Below are 26029 nucleotides of genomic sequence, written 5' to 3'. Positions count from 1 at the left end.
CTAGCTCTTCCAACTAGTAAGCACGTTTGTCCAGCTTCTGAGACCACTTACGTGCTTCTATCTTCTTGCTGGAGCACTTATGTACGGACAGGACTGGCCCGGTCCGAGTGACTAACCCCGGCATCTATCTTTACTGGTGTACTACGAAAAGGGCCGATGCCCTTTCTGGGGAACTAAGTATCCACTTTAGTCTCCTGCGGGACGATTACCGTTGGCCAGCGAGTAAGTCGTTCGACTAGATAAACTCTGGGGAAAATCAAACTAGGAATACGCATCACATGCCTCCGCTAAAGGCGTGTAGAACGCCCGAGGGCCAGGGGCACAGACACCTTACAGCCTGAGGTGGCAACGGTGTTCTCGAGGAATAGAGTGAGGGACCTCTTCTGTACTATTAAGGAGGAACCATCGCCTCCGCCCATTTGAAAACAAGTGACCCTCTGCTCCCCCTTCAGCTGACTACCAGACTCATCGTCCTAGGTCATCATCTTGTCTAGTCTTTGGTCGATTCCGCTGCTGTTCAAGTGACCGTACGAACATTCATCGGCTTATTGTTCGCCCTTGTTCTTATCAAGATCCTTTCGCTGTTTTTGGTAACCTAGGCGGCGTCCTTACCTCCGGAGCCCGTTCTCAGACATCTTTCGCTACACATAACCTCCTTACATATCCCGTCAGTCCACTGCACAATAAGATGAGCCGCACTCAGCGCCACTCTGGCGGCAGTACAGGCGGATCGCGCCGTAATGGTGGCGCTGAAAGCCGTGAGAGCCATCGTGGAGACTCGCACGGAAATGTAAGAAAGAACGGTCACACATACTGAGGCTCACCACTAACAACGGGCAGCATCCCACATCTACCTCGACTTCAAGAAACCATACCTACGATCCGAGCAGAGACCCAATATATACCCAAGCGCCGCGCCCCTCTAGGTCCAATCACGCCCACCTTACCCAAGTGACCAACAACTCAGCTTTTGACACACAACCTCCCCCAGCACATCCTCAGAACCTACCGTATCGCCCCTACAATGCACAACACCAGTTTTTGACCAATCACTCGTCATCTCACCTTCGGATCTCGCCTTACGACCCCTATGGTAGGGATTTCAACGCATCGCAAGCTTTTCAAACCACATCCCCGGCTGGCGTTTTTGCACAGCCGGATAGCCAGCCATATTATCCTGCAACCGGCGGCTCCCGTCAGGATCAAGCTGCGGACCGATACGCCGACCCGTATAACACTGTTGGTCATATTAGACGTGACGGAGCGGTTTACGACCAAGAGGAGGAGTATGAGGAGTACAGACCGTATGGTTCGAACGTTCATCAACATGGACAACGAGGATACTACGGAAGTAATGACACATCCCGCTAAGTAACGACATGACGGTATGATCTTGAATGAGCTGAGAATTGGCTTTCTTTATATTTACATATTCTGGTTCTTTGGGGCGTTTATGGGTGGGCTGCAGTTCTGGCCCCAGGCTTGCATCCTTCGGCAGTGATTTTCGAGTTCGCATCGGCCTATCGACCTAGCGCTTACGATGTCATTTCTGACACACCTGAAGACGTTGAAGTGTTCTAGCTTCAGCCTTGCTTGCTTGGTGCGCTTCCCCCCTCCACCGGATGCATTCTTCTTCTTCTTTCGGATCTTGCCTTCTTTCCCATATCGACTGACTGGTACAGTCATTGTTTCTCTTATACATCATACACAAATCTTTGTAGCACATTAGCCAGTAGGTAGTTTGGCGTTCAATCTATATCCTTTGTTCAAATGCAACTCGATCGACCCCCATGACCTCTTCTGAACGTTGGAGACCTGTTGAAATTCTTCCATTCCCACCGGCTTCCCGAATTCAGATCCGACGCGGTTGAGCCGCATGATGCTGACATATCCGCCCGTCGGCGCAAATGACACATACACATTTCACCGGAGCTTCACCGGAATCGCTATCATCCGCAAGGCAACAACTCTATCGCTCACCGGACATTGATAAGGTAGCCGCCGCCGAAGACTCTGTCACCGGAGAGGCATGCGTTGGCCATGGTGAAACATGTTACTCCATTAGGTGTGGTAGCGCTATCAAGGAGATGAGGACCGTCATGAAATAAAGCTCTGTCAACCAGTCAATCACAGAAGGACTCGCACGCTTCTGCAACAAGTATTGAGTCCTTCTTGGAGGCGTAGATGTGACTCATATGCAGAACAGGAGGACCTGCCACGATCGACTCGCGTTTGCCGTGATGATATGTCGTCTAGACAAGAGTATGTAGATCCACTGATATGCTTCGTCCTGCATTTCGGCTATCATGCTGCAAGGCAAGGTTTATTCTGCCTTGTCCAGTCGGCCTAGCAGGTACATGTTTTCGCGTTCAGTCTGCATTATTTTCACCGATCAGAGCCCATGAGCCGATCTTCGCTTCACGTGTAACTCCAGCGCCCTACTGGAGGGCGCCGATACAAAGATCAGTCCAAAAAGTGGGCACGGCTATACACCCAGCACATTGTTGGTGCGACCTGAGGCTCCCGGGTAAATGATCTTGGCACGGTGGACCTGAGTACGTGCGGCGGAGGCGGATCTCATGGGGCGCTTAGTGTCAGCCGGCATTAATAACATGCAATGCAACTTTCCTGCCATTAGCACCTGCTGCAAGAGCGCAAGTGGAGCTCGTGGAGGACACCATGGATGCTACGACGCAACTCATGTCGAGAAGAAGCAACTCGCCAGAACAGGAACCATGTAGCGAGTCATGGTTCCTGCAGCGGCTTTGGGTCGAAAGCAGGGTCGCGCCTGTCACATCTGCCCTGGTAGGCCGTTCCAGTAGCCTGGTCGGAAGGGCTGTCAAACTGGCCAGACTTAATGTTGTGCTCGAGGTCTGATCAGCACATGGACTGCCCCCAACGTCTTTGTATGCTTTATTCGACTTTGTTCATAGCATTCGATGCGTTACTTCCGATGATTAACAATTTCGGCTGGTTCGAGATAAGATGACGATCAATGACGTGCTCTACCAAGGTGGTCTGTGCGCGGACTACGCTAGCATAAAGCGGGGAAGTACCTAGCAGTTCCCGAGATCCAGTGCGACGTCGCCTCAACTAAAGATAAACCTCCAAAGATTTCTAGAGAATGTGACCGTCCAACTTTGGCATTATGTGCGAGACCTGCTTCACTTTTGCTTGGAGGACTCTCTGCCTTACGGAAGGCTTGACACTAAGGGTATACGTAGTTGGGCGTCAATTCTGCATGCCTTGAGGCCGCCTGCAGCATCGTGACATACCATTTTCTGAATGGCGTTAAGAGTGGAGTATAATCTGACATCGAGGTCCTGCAAAAGGATCGGCGGCTTGTCAGCTGTTTGAAGGAATGCTCGCGCCGTTTGGAGGGAAACTCGTGCCGTGTACCGCCCCCTATGCTGATTCGAGAATAGCCACTGTCGGTCTCTTATCGTGACTGTTGTTGCTTGATGTTGGAGGCGGTTCATTGTTCCAAGACAGACCGAGGTTTCATAACGCGCCGCTAAGACGAGTTGCACCTGTCCCCGCAGATATGGTATGCGATATGGACGGATATCCAATCGCTGACCGTTTATTCTCTCAATGCGAATCACGTGTGCGGCTCCAGATACCCAGTCGTTGATCTATGTGGTTTGTTGAGGCGACAGGCTCTCGTCGAGGGCATCGAGATCCAAGTCATTTCACCGGTCTTTACTGACAGCGCCCACTTTGTGGCTCAGCCTCCCCTCAAGGCTGATCCCCAAGGCAGATTTGAGGAATTTCTGCCTATACCTTTCTCTATTGACAGCATTGTTTTTGGCCCCATATTCGCGGCTGTGCTGTTGAAAGAGTGTGATCTGGAAAGCGAAGCGTCGGCGTGTTGGTATATCTCAAGCTATGCCTCTTGCTTTCATGGAAGAAGCTCGCGCTTTCGACGGTTCGTTAACCTCCCTATTATTTGCGTGAGCAGAGCCGCATCTTCGCCAGATTGCTTTTGACGACCGGTCAACCCCACGTTCGCCACGGAGCAGGGCCCTTGACAAAGTTTGTTCCTCCTGGACTCTCGAAATCACTCACTAACAATGTTTTCTCGAGTAGCAAACCCCTTCTCCAATATGCGAGCTCTATCGCCGCCACCGCCGGTATCCAGGAATAGCCCCGCTTCACTTCTGGGACGTTAGTATCGTCCACGATGCCGATGTCTCGATCTGGAACACGGTGTGGGTATGACCCATGTCGACTCGAAGGGCGAACCCTCTCCCCATATTAGCAAGATCGCTCCGATGTCATGCTTGGCATCGCCTTCTTTGCTGTCTGATTCATCCATGTCGACGTGCCCAATGACCCATCACCAATTCGAAGGCCCGAGACACAGAACGCCCCAGGCAGCAAGAATAGATGGACGATCCAGCTGTATGTACTACCTTGGCTACAACAGCTTTCGGGATAGGGCGCGTCCCGAGCCTGGCAGCCACTGGGTAACCCTATACGCTCACCATATACGTTGCAATCCAGGGCTGCTTAGTGCGATGCAGAGTCCTCGTCGGACTATCGCTTCCCTTTGGTTCGTTGCGGTCGAGACTGCTGTCGGTAACATGGTTTGTCGGGCGTCAGAGTAGTCCTTCTGCTGGCTTGGTGCCCTCTTTGCAGCAGCTATCCGTCACGCCGCCGGTTGACAACGCGTGTCCCTATCGCCAGTCAGTACGGTCCTCAAGGAATTTACATATCCACCGCTAGCCATGACGTCTGTCTGTCCGACCGAGCTTTGGGGTTGATAAGGTCCTCCGGCATTGCGAAGGCTCGTTGCCACATAATTCGAGGCCATCCCCATGTTCTGAAGATGCTCATCCATTTCGAGACGAAGCGTCGCTGGAGTATCACGTAAGTGAGTTCGAAATCCCCGCGCAGCCTTCTTGCAGCGAGAACGCGTCGTACTGATTTGTTTGTAGCATTTCCGCAACTCGGCACAAACTTGTTGAGGCTACAACGGAGCCAGGTGCAGGTTCATGCACCTGCCGGAGGTCAACAGTCGCAAGCCAGGTTGATAGCAAAAAAGACTCATCAGTCTCGCGACATCCACGATATCCAAAGGATCCTACCGGAGACGATCCCCCTACCGGAGATTGCGTCCCCATCTTTAGGTGTCGAAACTTCTTCCGCAAAGTCCGTCAACTTTCAGTACGGATTCATCGGATGTATCCTCATCGATACGCAGAAATCACCCCTGAAGAACCTCCACCACCTTACGAGCATCAGCAAATGCAGGAACTTCCTGCCTTGTCAATCCACGAACTTCCAGATCAACGCATCCTCGCACCAGAGCTTGAGGGGCAGCACGGGTTTGCTGAGCTAGAAAGTCCCATGGATCAGCCCAACGATGAGTCTCTCCATGCCGGACTAAGTCCAAGGTCGTACTCATGTTCGAGCGAATCGAATGAGCACGTTGCAGCCGTAAATCGTATGGCTTTTCGCCGAACGCCATCCTTCGAGGCACCAAGGCTACTCTGGAGTCTGAGTACCCAGCAAGACCTCGGTGCAGCGCCCAGTATGATCAGCGGCGAACAATCACATAAGTCGTCGCCCGTATCACCTCTCACACCCGAAGTCAGTAGCGACTACTCTCACCAGCTTCACCCCAACAGCGATCTTGCGCCTGATGATATATCACCGCTGGAAATCATCTCGCCCTTCAACAACTCTTGGGTAATGACGGATTTCGTCGACATGGAATGCGATTACGCCTTGCGTGCCACTCGTCCAAAGTCGTTGGCAGCGAGCTCTATGGAGTCGGTTCAAGAAAATGTACAACTCTCTCAAGTGCGACGTCTCGATATCCGACCTGATGATTATGCCGCCTTCGCAGTGCCATTGCCGTCCGCAAACCAAGGGTCATACATCCCCCACGACCACCCAGCTTTCGCAGGGGGCAATTCTTTGCCAGAGTCTTATGCGCAGTACCATGGCACCACACACATCCGCTTGGGTATCTATGAGTACGGCAATCTCCTTGGATGGCAGTATCGTGGGATATGCGGACAAGATGCGACTGAAAATGGGGATGCTGAATACACGGACTCATCCACAAATATGCCAGGATCATCGCAATACACCCCACACTTCGCTGAGTGTCAGCCATCACCGGGCAAATACATTGAACTCTACGACCACCAAGCTCCTGAAGTTGACATGGGATTGAGAGCCGATGAGACTGATTATCCGCCAGAACATTGTGGGCAATGTGACAAGATGTTTAGTGGCAGGTACGCTCTATCTCCCCATATCTCACTCCTACATGGGTATTGACTTGACTACAGGTACCGCAAAGGTAACTTGAGAAGGCATGTCATCGCCTTCCATAGTTCCTTGGCAATCGTCGTGGGTACAGCGTGCCGCATCTGTAAGAAGGCGTACAAACGCGCGGATGCCACCCGTAAGCACGAGTGGAAGAAACATCGTATCCCAGACGCAAAGCCTAAGAAGCGAACGAAGTAGTCACGCCAGCCGCGACACTATGATCGACTGCGACGATGAATGCGTCGTAGTGCAGATCGGAGGCTGGGATTCCTCCCACCCTGGTGGTGCAGATAGCTGCTTGCGGCGTCTTCTCTTTCCTTTCATTCGGAGGCACTGTTTGTCGTTTCAATGCGCTGCAGCGCTATTAGTGTCTTTTGGCGCGTAAGCGCATTTTTCGAGTCCATAGATGGAAATTTAATGCAATATCAATGATAAAGACGCGCCCGATGATTGTTCCTGTGAATATGACATCACTGTCTGCTATGTTGATGAGGAGTGTAGTGAGCCTTCCGTACTCCGTATCCCGTACCCTGTGCAAGCCGAAGTCAGCCGACTCTGAGAGTGACTCATTATCTTGCGGCTCTGCGAGTCGACTAGTATCGTTTGGACAGCTGGAGCAGACGGCATTATGATGGCTCGAATCATCGTCCTATTCGTCCGACGACATCTTGGTATGGCTGCTTGCATTGCTCCACTCGCGACAGAGTGAGCAAACGCCCTGCCAAGGTTAAATCCATGCGCCCACGTGGCCAACACTGTGAGCCCTCGCCACTGAAATCCATCAAACACCGCTGATCCTTGCCACGACGACTTCATGCAACAAAGGCGGTGGAGCGAAATGCGGCTCTGCTGCATTGAGCGACCACTTGGAAGGACGCAGATTACCAAACATATGCAAGCTGTTGGTCGGCGGATTGACAGATGACTGACTGTAACCGTATTTGATACAGTCTAAGCCTTCCAAGTGCTCTCAGCTTGGACAGCCCGACCTCTAGCGCATAAGATCTCTAGCTGCATGACGCCCACGTGTAGTTGTTTAAGGTCGGAACGGCGGCTACTAGGGAATTCTCCTTGACAAAGTCTAGACCTGGCTTTCGAATTGCGCTTCTTTGTGGTTCCTCGGCCGTGAGGCAGAATTCATCACGAGCAGGAGTACAAAGATATCGTTTGCTACCGCGCTGATGTTGCCAGCGCATCCACCGCTTGTAGAGTAACGGAGATCATGTCAGCATGTTGCGAATATTCACAACGAGTGAAGCTCTCACCGCCAGATCAGAGATGCCAGATGGTCGGTTCCGTGAGCACATGCAATGTGTGCTGGATCGTTGCAAACGCGAGCCAGTAAGACCATAGATATGATAGCCATCGAGCCTCCTACTATCAAGCTGGTGGCGTTTTCGAAGAGCACAATTTGGGTATCTTGCAGCTGGATGCTTGGCTTGTACGCACTGCGGCAGGGCGTTCATCATGGCAGAGACTGCAGACCGCTTGGAGGACATACTTCCACGAGTACGGTGCACACAATTTCCTGAGCAATAACAGCAACGAGCCTCGTATCCGCCTCTTCCATCCGAGTCATTCTTCTGGCCTAGTGTTGGAAGGCAGTGCTGCTCACTGAAGAAGCGTAGTCAAACGTGGCGCGGTTGTTGCCAGTAGAAGGTTCTATCGATAGAGACAATTTGCAAAGAGCGACAGGTTTAGTACACAAGCAGTGAGATCTGCAGTCCACCACTCATTCCCGGAAAGCGGCCAAATCCTGAGTGTGCGGATAATACACTCGGGTGCATGTCCAAATTCTTCCATAGAGTATGGTTGATGAGGCACAACGAAACCTGTATACCGACAAGCTAATCCGGGTGTTATCCCTGGATCTGAAACTGGAGGACAGTAGGCAAGGGTACTTGATGGAGCAACGGAGAAGCGAGCCGATTAGGTCTCCATAGCATAGGTTTCGAGGGACGCCGGCTAGCTTCCGAGGCCCCTGCTAGGTCAAGATGGGTACTATGCCGGAGAATCGACGCAACGGGCAACTGGAAAGCTTGGACTTGATGGTGTTGCTTCTCGAAGTCGTAGTCGCAGATTGTGCATCATGACAAGCCGCCTAGTCCGCCGCTATCAGAAACGTTGTGGAGTAACGCGTGGAAGCTAAACCGTAGCGTACGTCCACACCACGCTTCGCATATCAGCCTGTCAGTAATATAGCGCCGAGCAACGACCGCCACATAGTTTTTTGACAAGCGACCCGAGGCCGTTGCATTCCGGCCCGAGCCTGTGTGGTCAAATGGCGGCATGCTAACAGCTAAGATGCTGGTGGAGCGACCTGCGGACTAGGGAAGTGGCTTAGTTGCCAACTTTCTGGGTGGCATGTGCGCATACGTTTTCTTGGCCTCAAACGTCGCAGTAGCGGGTGGTGACAATCCTTCGTTTTGCTTTTTTCAGGTTAAGGATAGCGCGGTTGTCTGTGTGCTTGTGTGCTTGTGTGCTTGTGTGCTTGACAGAGTGCATATTCCCGAGGTCGTGTGGGGCGCAGCGGCTGCATTGAACCGGCACACTCACGGCTGGTTCGCAGTACTCCCTAGCGAAAGCATCATCCTCGCTGTCTACGGCGTCGGCGCTCTGGCAGTTCGTTTTCCCGAAACTGATGAAATACACAGATATTTGGACACTGTGGGTTAGTTGTAATAAAGTGACTAGTGAGCCCGCACATGGTGCCGGCCAAAAATGCGGCTGAAAGCGATCGATCAAGCTTACGGGCAGGCGGCTGGACACGCGCGCGAGACGGGGACGCGGCGGCTACAATGATCGGCCAGTTCCAATCGGATTCATGTCATGTTACGACAATTTGAAAACGAAGGTCGAATTTCTGCCCATTGCATGCATCCTTGCAGGTGATCTCATCTGCAATAGCTCAGCCGTCGCCGACCAGCGCCGCCCAATTGTGGTAAGACTGGGGCATGCTTGAGGCCATGTACGATATGCCTCGTGCGATGCCAATTTGGGGCGTGTGAAGATAATGTATCTAGCATCGATACTGATCGCAGAGAGAAGATGCGATGGCCTGCTTCCACCACCCAGTGTTGGATTAAGTTCGCGCCTGGTCTGGTAGACGTTCCCAAGAGTATGCAAGTCAATGTGCTGCCCCACCCGCGCTTGCGTGCAAGTACATAGATGCAGAGTGAGGTGCAGAAAGCCACCACAGGCCTTCGTGTGTCTGCAACCAATGCATACCTGTGAGTGACAGATGGCGCATACGGAGCTGATTCTGATTAAAAGGTGCCGAGCGTCCGGACGTAGTGGCTCTTGTTTCCTGTGAAACCCTCTGCTAGTCCAGGCATTGAACTTGTCACGGGCTCCTGCGCCTCAGCCGCCTTGCTCGCACTGCTCTTATCATCCTTTGCTCAAATAGCCGTACGTGGCGCAAATGATCACCGCAGGCAACCTGACGCGACGAAATTTCCCGAATTGTACAGCCTCCCCGATGTCATGGGCCAGTCCGCTGGTATTTTGCTTTCTGTGAAGGCTTGGATGTCCGCGTCCATGTTGTCAGGAGTGTGGACATGCTAGTGCAGCGCGGGCCCGCCATATCATGGTGAGATGAGCAAAGCAGGCAACAGGCAGAAGGCCAGCGTAGCTCCCACCTCTGGAGGCAGGCCGGGTGTCTGGCCGATCACTAAAGCTCATGAGTCCGACCTTGATCCGCCGAATACTCTTCTGACTTTTTGATACGGTAACGATACGTCCTCCATGAACTGGGATTGTTGCTGGCGTTGTACTAGTTGTGTAATCACCTTGGCCGCCTCGGGTCCCTCAAGCCAGCCCAGGTGCCCGGCTCATACAAACGTATCACAGCGTGCCAGCAACGACATACTTCGACCGCCATTCTCTCCTCTTCTCCCTCCTCTTCGACCGTGCATCTCGACCGTTGCCTCCGCAAGCAGAAACCTAGCCTCACACATACATCTGTCAGGGCTAGTCACGCCAACCTACTGCAGAAGCGACCTCCCTACAGCACAACGACGACGCATCGTTTTGAGAGGCTCGAATCTTCTCTCTGTGTCTACCGTTTACGACTCCGACTTCATCGAGACTGTCTCACACTCCATCTCTTCGCAGTCGGCCCGACACCAATCCACAAAAGTTCCAGGCAGGAGGGAGGCGTGAGTATCGAGTTGTTGTACCTTGGTGGTGCTCACAACTTAGTCATCGTTCATCTGGGCGCCCATCTACGCAAGGCTATACCACCACGGCGCATCATCAAGACCCCGAACAAGACCAACACCGCCGCTTTCTACCCAGTCCCGTATCCTCCTCTTTCAAATCCACCTTCCGCCCTTTGCCATCTGTCACCAAGCAAACCAGCACCGTCCGTCTAGACTCGCAGCAGACCTAGCATCGCATCGTTCTCTTCTCACCCACCTGGATCACAGTCGCGCGTTTTGAAACCTCGTACTCCTCGATACCATCCCACTGCCAGCAGACTTGGAGAGGACATTTTGTCTCTTGGCCTTTCGAACTAGGTACATGATAAAGATGAATCGCAGTCGTGAAAGAAAGCGAAGCCGAGGACAACAAACGCACCAAATGCAGTCCGGCTTCCGGATGGACCGAGTTCAACAAAAGAACCACCTATCGCAATACTCTTGGCAGCCTGGCGTCGATGGAAGTTTGTCGTATCCCAACATGTATAACTACTATCGAGAACCAACCGGAGCAATGTCCACCTCGAACAGGAACCGAGAGGGACTAGAGCCAGCTCCAAGTCACTCGGGCTTCGATGAGCAGAGCAGGGCGAACACGGCATTGTTCGGTTACGGCCAAGACGGATTACAATCTACACGACAGCCCTACACAGGGTGTGTTCCTCGAAACCGACTCTCGTGGGACGAACATGCACAACATGGAACTACTGTCTCGAACACGGTCGAGGCTCAGCCTGATTGGACTTTGCCGGGCAGGACCAACTTCGCTAGAAATCTTGTCGTGTCAGCGGACTCCGGCGCGTCTCCGTATTCTCATCCTCTTCCGCACAACCACTCAGCTACTGTGTTCAATGTTCAAGGTCGAGAGGATGACCTCGAGATGTCTCGACTTCCAGGCCCCGCCACAGCCTATCGACCCACCTCGAACGGAGCTTATCCTTACGATCTTTCCGGTCTGTCCCCAGCTCTTGTAGCTCAAGGATCTGAGAATCTTGACAATAACTTTGAGCCTCTCATGGAAGGCATCGGTGACTTCCAGACGAATACTGACCAGGAGCCATGGTCCGCGTACGAACCCAATCAGATACTTCAATCGTCCCAAAAAGACTTCGCAAGCCTGGGGACATATCCCAATGGAATCCCATACACCAATCCGTCAACTTTCGGGAATGGCAATTCGGAGTCAAGCTATCAGACTGGTGATGACTCCTGGACGCGCATATCCTCGAACAACCCTAGCGATGATGTGATATACGACAGTATGCTTACTGAGCGTCCCATAATCCCCAACTTCCAAGTACCTCCGGGGACAGCACCAGATTCGAACGTTTCTACCCAGATGCACATTCCGCCATACTTTCGTGTGCGGCACGCAACCCCGCCAGTCGGTCTACAAGGCCACGCTATAGATACTAGCAACCTGGAGACAGGGTAGGTACACATATTGCCTTTGCATATCAGTGCATCGCTGACTTCATCAGACTAGGTGGACGTGGTCAGAATCTCTTGTCGCCAGTGATGGAACACTCGGATACAGTCTCTTGCTCATCGGATGCATCGTCGCCTGCAGGGCCACCTGAAATCTTTTGTGACACGGACGGTTGTGTCGCAGTCTTCAGCGGCATGTATCGGAAGGGTAACCTAGCTCGGCACAAGCGACTTAAACACAAAGGCCCTGTAGTGTATGAATGCGAGGACCTTTTATGCGGCAGGGTTTTTAAGAGGCAGGACGCTAGGGTGAAACACTACCGGAGATGGCATCCCCAACTGGCCAATGATTACCACCCCCGGTATGATGCAAGACGCGCAAATCGTGAGCGTTCTCCAGACATTCTGAGCAGCAGATCTGGCTGAACCTTAGTACGACGCTACTGGGTATCCAAGTAGCCCGTCTGTACTCAACGAGACTCTCATCGAAAGTCATGGCACCAAGACTATCTCTTTATTCGATGTAGATGCCCCTCGTCACTCTCTTTTGTCTATCCGTGGTCCTCCAAGGGACCGAAGCAGCTAAGCACCCCATGACATGTAATGCTACGATACTTTCTTTTGTTGTCAGTAACCACATCTGCAGATGCTCGGCACATTTCGTTAGTGCTCTTTCGTATGTTCCTGTACCATCGACGGACCGGACACCGCGCACACTCATTCCTTGTATGGACCCATCTCTTTTGTGTTTCTTGTTCTGGTGTTCGGATACGTTTGCGAAACATGGTCTTGGTGCTGTTGTACGTAGTGATGAGATGTGGTTGAGGAAGCGTTGTGTTGGTGGGCTGGGTCGCTACCCCCTCAGCAAGAGGCCCACCACCTCACCCAGGCAGCAGTTGCCTTGCCGCCTTCGCGCATGAGGACACAACAAGAGCGCCCATAGTTGTGACCAATCCGGGAGGCGATGGTTTCGACGATGCGGAATCGTCGAGGACGATGAGGACGCTGAGGTCGAGGGGGAAGGAACATCGTGAGGTGCTAGGTAAGCGTTGGCCGAAGGGACGGAGCAGAGCCGGGGCCGGCCCACTGTACGAGTGTTCCACGACACGTCCCTCGCCAACCTGGCATATCTCCGGCATTACCACAAGACACGACAGGCTCCATGTCGATAGCTGCCTACGCTGGTCAATATAACGAGGCCACCCGCCAACATCCAAAGTGCTTGGGGATATCTTCGTTCGGAACTCTGATTGTGCAAAAGAAGTTTCCGGCTGACGGAACTCGATGAGACGCCACACGATTATAATGGCAGTTCGCAAACGGACAGGTGTTTCTCGTACGACGAGGGTTACCACAGGCTACACCCATGCTCCTCGCGTCTTCATACCTCAGTGCCCAACGAAGATAAGGCTCGAATGTCGATCTCCTAAAGTGAGGCGGAGAAGGTAAAGGTATGTGACAGTCGTCACGCTCTCCTACTGCGGATATAAGCTGACATGTTGTTGCTTTTGCCGCAGATCTGTAACATGTTCCAGATAGACGAGTAGCCAGATATCCTTCCATGGCGCGATGCATGGAATGGTAGCCCAAGCTTCATATACCCGACGGGAAGTTCTCTCAAAGCTGGCTTTTTGCAGTGGCGTATCGAATTAGGCGACCGGTGTGATAAGTTTGTCATCCATAGGCATCCATAGGTCGCCCCAGAGATGCCTAATGTCATTCGAATCGCTACTATATCCCTTAGGTCCTCTCATTCGGTCTGCACGCTCGTGACATCCAATGAAGGCGAAACCTACACCTTGGCCATACTGGAACCGTTGAGTCATGCTTCCAGACTCCTTCCACACCTGGCAAGCTTGTTCCATGACTCTTCCCAAGAGGACTGGCCACGGATATTGCCATATTCAGGCGGGCTGTGAACGAAGGCGGAGGACATTTTGTTGGCGGTCTTCGATGTATTGGATGGCGGACTCTCTGATTCATAGGAGGATCACATACCTAGCATTGCTTGGATATGTACGATCGGATACAATCCATTGCCGCAGCTGAAACCTGCTACGCGTACGCAGCTGTCATGTTCTAGCTGAGCTGACCAGCGTTGGCCATGCATCTGAGCGTTTGCCATCATATGCCTCTCGATGAAAATTGCCTCATCATTCAGTGGCAATTTGCTGTCGCAATCAGATTCCTGATTCGGCTGTGAGTTACGAATACTTCTCGATACTGGAGTGGTGGTAATGTTCAAGGAAAGTGCAACGCCACTAGAGTGTGGCAGTGTAATGCAGTGAGGAAAATCTCGACATTATTAGCTCACTACGACCGGCCAGCCCGAGATGGCAACAAAAATCGAGAGTAAAAATGTTTCTTGATCTGGCTACCAGGTTCTTCTATTTTGTTTTCCTTCACTTGCTTGGTCGCGCGTAGGGCTGTTCGGTGCGCTTGATGGTTGCGAACGTGCATGCTCATGCATGCAGAATGCAGGCTTCTCAGCCTATGATGTACAGCTAAAATGCACCATTCGAATTCTGAAATTCTCTACTTTCGACACGTCAATCAGATGACTCGTCGTAGTTTCACAAAAATGTGTCTGGCGAAATCTCCAAATCATTATTCCAGCTGCATCTCCCCACCCTTCGTCCAACACATTGGTCACGGGTCGTCGTTCAGGCAGCATGTCCTGTTGAACCTGCCCTAAGTACTCATGATGCCCAAATTATGACTCTTTAACTTTCACCAACTCAATCCGATTCATATGCGTCGAGCCAGTCCTTTTCGTATCTTGACGCTCTGCTGCGTGACAGCCAATTCTCTAGGTAGTCGGGCAATATCACATGAATCTAGATGGAAGCAGAATGTCAAGATCCACAAGGAAACGGTGTGGACGTCCGGTCTAATAGCTGCCAATCCCCCTACACCGCGCTTTGGCACAACACAGTGCTGTCGCGCGTGGCTCACCGATAGGGGACGATACAACACACATACTCCTATCAATGTTAGAGCCTGAATAACGCCCTCTTCGATCATATGATGGCGCTGTGTCACCTCCAGCACCCGAAATGCGATATTTAATCGCTGATTGTGGTCGACACGATGCGCGATGCTTGCTATTGGGCTAAGGAAAGTGCATCTCGTAAATCCAACTGTCCCAGCAATCCCAGCGTTTCCATATCTTGTTCTGAACAGTAATCTTACCTTGACGGACTGCTTTACGACTCCAACAAGTGCCTGAACAAAACTGTTCAGAATATGCCAGACTGACAGCTCGAATTTAGGCTTGCCCGTGGCGTTTGTTTATCGCTAGGATGGTGATTGGATAGACGACAACTCGTAAAACATCCACGATTCAGTTCATATCATAATATGCATTTGTTACTCACCAGGTGAAGTGAGGCCGGTACAAACCGTTGATCTTGGACCTCCCGGGGGGACGGATACCTTGAGCCAACCATGCATCTTACTTCGATACTGCCTCATTCATTGCTGCAAGTCATCTCGAGCCCAACCGATGAATCCTAGAATTGGTCCTAGTTCCTGCGTACTTCAGGGATTGTGCTGATCAGGCGCACGGGGGTCAACGGGAGCCACGTTGTATGATGATAGTTGTCAAACCCCAAACACCGCTAAGGAAGCGCAGCTGAGCAAGCCTTTAGCTGTACGACTATCATAGTATAACAACCGACGGAGCTTGAAACATACCACGTATACATAGTGGCTTGCTGTAGCTTCGTGTCACCTGCATGGAACCTGATGATCGGTATAGACGACACGTGAGCCTTCGAAGCCTCGACGTCATTCAGACATTCGCAAGCTTACAAACAAACTGCTTCTTTTCGTAGCGAATAGATTACCCCCAGGTTCCAAAGTACTAGATTCAAAGTATTTCTGTTGTTGTTGAGCGAGTTACGAAATTCGACTTCCGTTTGTGGCGATTCTTCGGATATACCCGGCACGCGTAACGCGAGAAATCATGCTGAACCGGGCTGTGCTTTGCCATCAGATGCACGCGAGGAAGAATGAGTTGTTTTCGAAAAAGCATTCTAGAATATTATCGAACACCTGTGCCATGGCGTACGCGCATGACTCCTGAATGATTGGGCATCGTCAGGACAGATGCTCTGCGAGCCCAAACCGAGTATTCATCAACCAGCGACACTGATTTTGCACTCACGCCTCAAAGACAGACCTGCGATGCCATAGACTGTTGCCACCGGACATGGCGACGTGGCACAGCGTAAAGAGTCATTGCACTAATGCGGAAAATGTCGTAAGAGGGTCGAAAGGGATGCTGATGCATCCTACGTAGCCTCAGCTGACGATGCCATTGATGGCATCACTTACTAGGGCGCAATACTACAGCTCGTGTATATCAAACTCCTCTGGCCAGGGAGTCTCAGCTCAAAGAACATGCGGCTGTGGAGAGTCATCAGCACTTTCCGCTTCTTAGATTGTCAACCGACTGTATACGGACTCGACGAACTTGCGTGGTGGGCGAGATCTGGGATGAAGGGATGAAGGAATCGATTGTTGCTGCGACAGAAGCTCTGTTTCGACCGGCGCTCGTGCCACCCTGGTCTCATTTCTGACATCACCACACTTGCCCTACTTCCTGCCTGCTATCACGTACAACATACATCAGGAAAGTACTGATATCGATGGACCTCATAGGGATCGATCTCTATCTTTCATACTTTACCGACTAACACAACTTGGTCGCGTTGTGTTCCTAACGCTTTTCAGGTGGCCAAGGAGCGACAACATCCCCTAATCATGAAGCAAGCGATCGCCCCAGCGCAGACCGTGCTGTAGCGAATCGTTCCTACCAGACACCGAGATGAGGCAAATGACCGTGTTAGGCGGATGGCGAACCTGAAAGCTAGCAAGGCTTCCTTTTAGCAAGTCGACAAGGGGCCTCGAAGCCCTGGCAATGTTGCTGGTCCACTAAAACTAGGCGGCCTTCGGCGGCGGCGAGCCTTGATGCCCCAATCCCCCCCATACTCTTTTGTCTTGAGCCCTGACTACCTTTTGTTCAGACTCTAGTGCTCAGCATGCCTTGCGATGGCACATGTTAAAGCTTCTCCTTGAGATCGAACGGTCGGCATAGTCTGGTGGTCTTCATCATCTTCTCTCTCAACTCTCCTTCGACGTCGTTCCGCCTTCGAACCCTCATTAACGTATAAAACCATTACGCCCGACTCCAATAGAACTCCCGGTGCACCGATAACATGACTGGCCTGACAGGACGATGATCTTTTCGAACGACACGTGCTTGCATCCAGGCGTTCAGCTTTGTTAGCTATGGTACATCTGATGTGTTGTTGCAGGAAAGGACATGATCGAGAAGAAAAAAGAACATACGAAAAAGAGTTGACTTGGGAAAGAATTATGAAGCTGGACCAAACATCGAGGGTATGTTGACACTAAAGACCAATTCGACATCCACTCGATGGGCTTGGCTGCCTTCGCGTCACATCGACAAATCGATGGACCTGCCATTGCATGATGACATCGACCTATTCTTACGCGGCAGCACTGGAACAGAAGCGAGGTGGACATGATGCTTGCGATAATGCTTCATGCGGGCGTCCTGACGCTTGTAGCTTTTTGAACACCCGGGTTCTTCACAGATATATTCCCGCACTTTTTGGCCAACATGCTTTAGCCGTCGGTGACGAGCAAGATTGCCGTGTGCATAGGTCCCTTTGAACTTGGAACGGCAACCCAACTCGGGACAATTGAGTTGTCTCTCCTGTTGGGGTGAGGACACGCTCGTCGTACCCCTAGGCCATGAATACATCAGTCCGTTGCTAGGGGTGGGAAGGTATTGCTGGCCTCGCTGATAGCCCGGTACACTGTACCGAGTTCAGCAGTCACTCGTTACATGCGATGGATATCCACTTACTTGGAAGTATTGCTGTGGGTCGGTTGATCAGATACCTCCGCAGGGGATTCTGCATAACCTGAATCGTCCTCATCGAATTGGTTCGGTGCAGACTCGAACGAACTTTCTAACCGGAGTTGGAACGGGCATGGTTGACCATAGCTCTCTTCATCAGGAGCAAACATCCGTTGGTCTTCCGTCACCTCATGGAAGCCCAACGGATGCCATGGACTCCACGGGTTATCCGATCTAGAGTTGGTGGCATCAGGCTGGCATTCTCTCACCGCATCCTGGAACTCGATGCCACAATACTCCTCGCCTTGCGGTATGGGCGACATTGACCCTAAGCCCCGAATGTCTTCGACAAGTGTAAGATGTCCTGATGTTGGTCGTTCATGGTTGTAGCTTGTCGCCATGTTGTATACGGCTAGTCGTTTCTCAGAAGCGCCGGTCGCACCGAATGCATTCGTCTTCGTACTATGGCGCTCGTATACACCAGAGCTGTCCAGCCAGTCTCGGCGAACGGGTGCATCTTCATATGCCATTTTGGGTTTCTTGATGAACTGTTTGTTCTTGGGTGATGTCCTGGGCTGGTAAGAGGAGGCGGCAAGTCTTGCGCGAGGCAAAGTCTTAAACTTAGGGTACGGGAGCCAAGGCTGTGCGGTCAGGCGAACCTGCTGAGCGTTGTGGGCGAGGGGTATGTAAGGCTGGCAACTCTAAACAGGTATCAGTACTAGAGAAAGCTTTACACGAGTCGAGACGTTTCTTGCGTGCAACGGACGGCGATCAGAGGGTAATATAAACGCGAGCGTTGGCGAATCGCTTCGTATGACATCGAGACCGACGAGAAATTCCGCAATGAGGGGATGCCTCCAGCACAACGGCAGCATTTTACGACACCTGCTTTGCTAACCATCGATGTCCAGGTACATGAACAGTGTTGGTTGCCTCACTTAGTTGCGACACGGGCTAGTATCGATGTGGGCTGTGCTGACACGCACGCAGCAGAAAGTCTTTGGAACAAACCTGGAGCGGGCTAGTATCTCGTACGATGTTGAGAGACGACGAGCGCAAGCGAGTTGACCTTCTTCGAACGAATGGAGAACATGGGACGGTCATGTGCATCGACTTGGACGACAATTCGGAGCACACTGCCATAGTCTTGCTCATGCTGGCGACGAGTGTCTGATTGCGTTGCCCAGACGCCTTGAAGAAGGGGCATGAGGCCTGGCCACTGATGTTGCATGTCAGCAAGACGACGACCACTCTCAAACCCTCGAACGAGGGCTAGCAGAAGGCAAAGTCATAGGCAGTTGGTGCTTGACAACAAGATTGTTCGCAATATGCCCCAATGACGACACCTACGCCCTGAGCCATCTGGCGCCCCGCTTTTTGATGGTTTGCGATGAGCCGATATGGTTGAGCGCGATCCTTACCGCCCTGTTGCGAGATGTCCTGCTGTCGTACTAGCAAGGCAGACAGGCAACGTCATTGATAGAGACCTCAAGGGCCATGAGCCGCCGGTTGAGAGCATCCGGTTGTAGCCTGGTAATTATGAGAGGCAAGCGGTAGCTGGAGAAGAAGAGTATGCGGCACTGATGGCTACGGGTAATTTCGAAAGAAGGATCCAGAGATAAGCAACATCAGGTCAGAAGTACGACAGAATGCGGAAGTATAGCTATGCTTATAGCACGCTGAAAGCACATACAGCCTTCATCATGCTTGCATACCTACTTGCGCCTTCGACTCTCAACATATGCATGGCGGACGCGGAACCGTCAGTCGCAACCTTTCGGGCCACCACACGCAAACCCAGCGACCAGAGTTCCCCACCTTTGACTATCCACATACGGCGTCATGGTGCGCTAAACATGGCATCTACCCCGTCCGTCTGCTGTGGATGAGAAGTAGGCAGCCTTGCATTTTGTAGTCATACTTTACACGTCTTCCTCAACCTGGAACTGTGGATACATTCACACTTATCTCAGGAAAACGTGGCTTCGAATGTTCTCATCTATCGTTCGCAGTACCTGCTGAAGTTTGGTTGTCCCAGCCTTGGAATCCATGGATATGCCAGTAAGCCTTACGTGTGAGTCGACCGTTCAACAGGATGCGAAGCTGTGGAGTGCGCACGCACATCTGCCACATCCCCGTGGATCGCCACCACTACAGTGCTTGCAGCTCATTGAAGGGTGGAAAGTATACACCTCGCAGTTGATGAACCAATTGCATGCCAGTTGCAGAGCCGCCCCAGTCTTGAATGAATGCTAGCGCAAAGCCAACAGTTCGCAGATCAGCAGTTGAGATATGTGCTTCGACGATCAATACAGCCATTACGAATCCTTCCTTAACTGGAGTGCGGGGCATCCGCTCTCAGTCATTGATTGCGGCTTCGGCTATAGCAATTCCCGTTGTCTGGGGAATTGCGCGCATGGCGGATGGTCCGCTCAAAGTCACCAAGCCGGCTCTTGTTAATAAGTTACAACCCAGGATGCAAGTTCGAAGGCCTACCTCTACCTACGAGCTAATTGCAGTAACAGTAAAAAAATTCATAAGTGCTCGTTTCCTGACCTCTCTTTGCTTATATCGCCATGGCTTTTGCACTACCCAGGTACTCGTTGGGACTGTATTCCAAAAGGGATCGACACTTCTTTCCAAGCTTGCTCATTCTCAACAAGACGGCCAAATTGAACGCTTCCAACCACGTGAAGGCCAAGCTACTTGTGTTCAGCGAAGTGGCGTCGACGCCAGCGGAGTTCGTGTTGATTTGGGTGCAGCCACAAAGCATAACCGTCGCATGTGCCCTCCGCCAGGATCTTGACCCCTCCCAGGCTGCATTAAGTTTCTACTTGACACTCACGCATGGCGCCATATTACCTATGCCAATGTGATATTGCATGAGCACATATGTAGATAATCTGTCGGATAGTGATCTTGCGCTAGGTCTTTGATCGACTAGCGAGATCGACTCAGTGTGGGGGCCGGGAAGGCGACGGGCGTCGCGAGATCGACTCCATTGCATCACACCCATCAGGACGGATTGCGCGGACCGCAGTTTGGATATCGCCAAAGACATGCACAACTATCAGAAGGGAACAATGGATGGATTTTATTGTCCAACAGTTGAGCTCGGATGCGCGGACGTGAAAACACCGAATCGCGAAAATTACGCCTGGCAAACTACGGAGGACTCCCAGCCTATCTACCCGTGTGTATCATGGCGGACAACCAATTTCTTCTCCTTGCCAACCATGGAAATGGCCTTCTAGAGGTTTTTGGCGCGTTGTCATGCTCCTCGCGTCCTGATGTCATCGGTTCTATCCGAATGCCATTTATTTCCGAAACAGCAGAGGGAGACCTAGATCCCAGAATCCCTTCATCCTTCTTGTCATATATCTTCACCGTCGCTTGAACATGGTCCTTTTGCTCCACGAGGTCTCGCGATAGACATGCCACGAGCGTGTCAACATCTTCCAGGGTATTGACAGCTCCAATGGTTACCCTGACTATTCCAATGGGTATGCCATCCAGCATGTCAGCCTCCGTATTGCATCGCAAGCCCGCATTGAATGCTCCGCGCAACCACTCGTCGTTCATGCCTAGTGCGCATGCGATACCTCCGGGGTTACACACATTGCCCATACGAACATGGATCCCACTCGCTCTTAGCGACCCGCCAACGTGCCATGGGCCAACGTATGTTCCGTTACTTCTGCGTACATTGAAAGCTATCGTCGGTCCTTGCGTTTGCGAGTGGTCATAACTAGAGTCTTTTGACTGGTACATACGGCATACTGCCGCGCCATTGCCATGAGCCATGCTCGCCAAGCGCTTGTGTAGGATTTTGGCAAGCCAGCTAGCATGTTTCGAGACCTCCTCGAGCCCACCAAATAGACGGCGGTGAGTTGTTATGGCACACTTCAAAGCAAGTATATTCCGAAACGCGATTGTTCCGTCCTCTAACCGTGCATGTAGGCTCGATTCCTTGCGAACAACCCACGACTCTTTGATACACGTTGTCATCTCCGTCGTACCACCGCCGAAATATTTCCGCTTGTCAAACACATGGCCAGCTGCTTTCCGAACGATCAAGGCACCAAGGTCTGGAAACCCAAAGATCTTGTAGAAGGAGAGTGTGATGAAGTCAGGGGCAAAGAGGTGGTTGCTCAGGTCGATTGGGGTGGTAGATACCAAAGCGGCTACATCGAGGAGGGAGTAAGAGTTTGGATGGTGTAATGAGAGCCGGAGCTTGGTAATCCACTCAAGTGGAAGTCGCTCACCATTCATGTTCCTATCGCCGGGCAAATGTCAGTGTGGACCCTCATAGCATGCGCCAAGCTACTTACGACTGCGCCGGATACGCAAACAACATCGGTCTTCTCGATAACGGATCTACGTTGAAGGTATGGTTCCCACCAGCAAGCCAATCTTGTGTCTCTTCATTCGATGCGAGGCAGTGGCTACGACAGGCGAGTTCCCGAACACCAACAAGGCTTGTGTGGCTATTGCGATGGTAACAGTAATCGAATCCCTCGTCCTGGTCTGAGAAGCCCTCAGTCACCAATTTGATTGCTCCAGTTGCGTTGGCGGTAAAGATAATATCGAAGTACGCTGGATCGGCATTGAACATCTTCAAAACCGCAAGCCGCGTTTGCTCTACCATTATGGCGGTCAAACTTGGATTGGAAGAATCAGAGTGGGGGTTGGCAAGAAGAGTATGCTGCATCTCATTGCAAAAGGATTCGAGTAATGACTTTGGTGCGAGGGTTGTGCCGCCATGGTCGAGGTAGGTCAGGCCTATCAACAGTCAACAAGATGTGAAAGGGACGTGATAAATCAGCATACCTTTGAGCATCGGATATTCCAACTTCCGCATACGACTGATCCGGTCATTGTAAGCTAGTCGCTCATGATCTTCGTGTCTGTGCTTGCCATCGCTGGCATTCATAGGCCGTCCACCAAGGTGCTGGAAGCAAACCATCTTCGTATAAGACTTTCCTTTGGGACGAATATTTGAAGAATCTGTTTGGCCGACAATCCCAAAGAATCAAAGCGGTGTGCTGTATGCGGTTTCAGTACGGGGTAAGCATGGACTATGAACCACATCACTGTTCCTACTGGAGACCGCAAAGACGACCGCATTCGCTTTGCCTGGTCACATCTTACCCCGGCCCCCGTTCGTCCATCGCTATCTTTGCCGATTATGGGGAGTTATAGTAACTTGCCAAAGTACGGTGCGCCTCTTTCGGGCGTAACCTTGATTGAGATCAGTGGTCTCAGGTCTCGACGCTGATCCACTGTACAATGACGAGCTTTCGTGTTGGTCTTCACACACGACTCCGGGCACTATATCCATTACGGAACAAACACTCAATGCAGTCTATCCAGGTGGCTCCAAATAGCAGGAACCTGCATTTCAAGATACTATCATCACCAAGTATGTTTCTTAGACGCGACTTTCTGGCCCCGAGAGATTGAGATTATTGGAACTAGGTGAGGCTGAGCAAACCAAAACTACATAAATATCTGAACATGAACCTATCACTGCACAGGTGTCGTGATCGATCTCGTCTCTAAGCTTACCGCCCAGCGGGCAACGGGCGTAGAGTCGAGGGTGGTCAGCGTCGGGTAATCCTTTGCCGCACGATGCTCAATTCCAAGTATACTTAGACATGAAAAGTACAATGTCTATGATAGAAGAGACCTTGAGTAATAGACTCGGCATTGTACACGTTCGGTTACAGAAGCGCCTTTCAACATCGCCTCAACGCTATCTACGACTTGTAATAGGTGTGCTTCAGTCCGCGGAGTACTCGCAACCTTCTCGCAATAGGATTCGATAACTTGGTTTGCATCTTCTGATTGCGGCACATGCGATTCCGTCTTTACCTCGGAAAGACCTCCGTCAGTAGAGCGTTGGGCTCTTTGGTGCACACACGGTTCTACCTTTTCAACCGTGCTCTGCCCCAACTATGGCAATGACAAGGCTCACAGATGGGGCGGGCCGCAGGTCCAATAATCCTGCAACTTTCGCAGGATCTTTGTGATTGCGTAAGGCTGCTCCTCGTGGAAGTACTACTGACAATTTGGTGATGCTTTACATGTCAATCTTTGTTGATACTATTTGCAACTATTCTGGTTGTTAGTCAAAATTTCCGCCTCAACTATTGTGCTGTTCTTCACCGTGACCGACAGTGGAAGACTTCAACCTGATCTTGGATTTGCATTGGCATCCAATCAGTCTACATGTACAGAACGGCTTGTTGTGCACACCACCACAACATGATTGCGGGCGCACCCTCATTTACTGTTTGAATCACACCTTGCGAAAGTTCTGACGTTGGTAGTGGTTCTAGATCGTAAGCAGGCTATCGAATCCTATAAGCAGAGTTCCGCCAGCCTGGTCATGTTCACGCAGTCCCACATCCATTACCCAGTCCCAAGAGCGATGCCGGCGCTTTGGATCCGCACGCGACGGGAGTGTCAATGTCTAACGCGGTCCGTGCCAATGTCGCAATGACTTCCCGCTGTGTTGGGGGTGTCCCGCCCCGGTGGTTCCCGTCCCAACGCTATCTATGTACGCCTGATGTTACCGCCGGCACTTTGAGCCCTGAGCGTTTTACAAGCGTTGTGTTAGTCTTCACTATTACATATGACGCTCTGAATGTGGCATCGCAACTCGGACAACATACTGCTTTTTGCTTATCGGCCCCACCAATCGAGATGTGATGGTGTGGTGCCAGAGAGGCTTGCATATGATGGGTTGGGAACTACGCCCCATCTAGCAACCGCTCGCCCGCTGATCCCTAGATCTAGGTCAACTCGGCCAAAGAATCCTTTCGCTCCTAACAAACCACCATCATGCTGCAGTCGCGCCCTTAGATTGCGGCACAGTTGTCGAATACGTTCCAAACACGACCCGGGCCTCAATTGATTGCTGGATGAATTGTTTGATCTTCCTTGAACGCGCCCCAGAAAGGCTAGCTGTGCCTAGCATCGATTGATCAGCTGGGCGTCTCGTTCGCATATGTACTCTACCAACGGGTGTATTGGAGTGCCCAGGTCCTACAATAGGCATACTCCCACATATGTCGATAGGCGCTACGATGTAAATTGTGAGCTAATACTAAGTCAAGACCAAGGGAGTATGGGATACGACCCCAGCCCTGTGAGGCGAGCACGAATGACCTCTTTCATCGGCGTTCCAAGGTTCCCTTCGGTATGAGGGCTCGACGGGGGAGAGTGTGTGCAAAGTGGCTGAACCTGCCCACATTGGCTGGATAGCAGCACTCTGCATAAGCATGAGAGGCGCCGGCTAAGCGCGAAATACTCCACAGCTTCGGAAGCATGCACCCACAGTGTAGAGGTTGCAAAGCTCACCAAGGCTGAGCATCATCTAGGTCAGTGGCGTTGCGCAGAATAATGGTTTCTCAAGATAATTGAAGAGGGTTGTGCTGGTGCGTGGTGTCGGTGAAAATGCGAGCAGCCAAAGATGGGATGCGTTGAATGTTAGCCGCAACCAGGGTGCCGTTACAGAACTTCACAACCAAGCCGCCGTTGGGGAGTGTGCCGTCTACCTACCGCAAGAGGGCTGGCCCCCATGTGCCTAGATTAGAAGAACAAATACGGTGGGGCGTTAAGGACATCCCTTCAGCTTTGGGTGGGTGGCTTTGAGGTGGATAATGAATAAAGGAAAGCTCTTCTCTTCTCTAGCCTAAAACTTGATGCTACTTTCTCAATTCTAACACGCTCCAAATCCACGCCCAATGGTTGCGGCGCACCGAGTCCTCGGGAGCTTACCTTTCATATCGTTATTGAATCAGGCTGTACCACCCCTATAGGCAGAAGCCACGCCTACTCACGTTGAATCAGCCAGACCACGCTCGCAACAACAACGTGGACCATCGTCGTACCACCGACGACCAACGCTGTCGCACCCAGTCTGCCGTACGGTCTGCCCTGCTCTCCGCCACGGTCATAACCCATACGATACCCGCAACACTACTTCAATGACGACAGAAGGACCAAAGTGGGTCCGTCACAACCCCGACGGAGGTGGCTCAGCACCGAGGAGTCGCGCTGAACACAACTCATGGAGTAGTCAAGCTCAACAAGATGAGGTCGTTACACTATACCACATTGCCGTTGCTGCTGCATCGTCTTGAGTACCCTGGACCCTTGCAGTTGTCTGAAGCTTCCTGCCGTCTTGTGCTAGTTGTTGCAGCGCGTTGAAGCTGAT

General features: G+C 51.7%; 5 protein-coding genes across 5 annotated transcripts; 3 read left to right on the top strand and 2 right to left on the bottom strand.

Annotated features, from left to right (window-relative positions):
- Positions 1–688: 688 nt before the first annotated feature.
- Positions 689–1371, top strand: AA0111_g6201 (hypothetical protein; the record flags this gene model as incomplete). The annotated part of the gene is made up of 2 exons (XM_028652398.1): positions 689–790; positions 841–1371. The coding sequence occupies 2 exons, from the start codon at positions 689–691 to the stop codon at positions 1369–1371; spliced, it is 633 nt and encodes a 210-aa protein (XP_028506052.1).
- Positions 1372–4831: 3460 nt separating this feature from the next.
- On the top strand, positions 4832–6483 carry AA0111_g6200 (hypothetical protein; the record flags this gene model as incomplete). The annotated part of the gene is made up of 3 exons (XM_028652397.1): positions 4832–4872; positions 4941–6251; positions 6306–6483. The coding sequence occupies 3 exons, from the start codon at positions 4832–4834 to the stop codon at positions 6481–6483; spliced, it is 1530 nt and encodes a 509-aa protein (XP_028506051.1).
- A 4482-nt stretch (positions 6484–10965) lies between these two features.
- On the top strand, positions 10966–11919 carry AA0111_g6199 (hypothetical protein; the record flags this gene model as incomplete). The annotated part of the gene is made up of 1 exon (XM_028652394.1): positions 10966–11919. The coding sequence occupies one exon, from the start codon at positions 10966–10968 to the stop codon at positions 11917–11919; it is 954 nt and encodes a 317-aa protein (XP_028506125.1).
- Positions 11920–17807: 5888 nt separating this feature from the next.
- AA0111_g6198 (hypothetical protein) lies at positions 17808–18335 on the bottom strand (the record flags this gene model as incomplete). The annotated part of the gene is made up of 1 exon (XM_028652393.1): positions 17808–18335. The coding sequence occupies one exon, from the start codon at positions 18333–18335 to the stop codon at positions 17808–17810; it is 528 nt and encodes a 175-aa protein (XP_028506124.1).
- Positions 18336–20988: 2653 nt separating this feature from the next.
- On the bottom strand, positions 20989–22771 carry AA0111_g6197 (Molybdenum cofactor sulfurase; the record flags this gene model as incomplete). Its single annotated transcript, XM_028652392.1, has 3 exons — positions 20989–22081; positions 22137–22587; positions 22636–22771. The coding sequence occupies 3 exons, from the start codon at positions 22769–22771 to the stop codon at positions 20989–20991; spliced, it is 1680 nt and encodes a 559-aa protein (XP_028506117.1).
- Positions 22772–26029: the final 3258 nt, after the last annotated feature.

Source organism: Alternaria arborescens (genome assembly GCF_004154835.1).
Source record: "Alternaria arborescens strain FERA 675 chromosome Unknown contig_13, whole genome shotgun sequence".
NCBI classification, from domain to species: Eukaryota; Fungi; Ascomycota; class Dothideomycetes; order Pleosporales; family Pleosporaceae; genus Alternaria; species Alternaria arborescens.
Note: the sequence above shows the minus strand (reverse complement) of the source record. Positions and strands in the feature narration are given on the sequence as shown.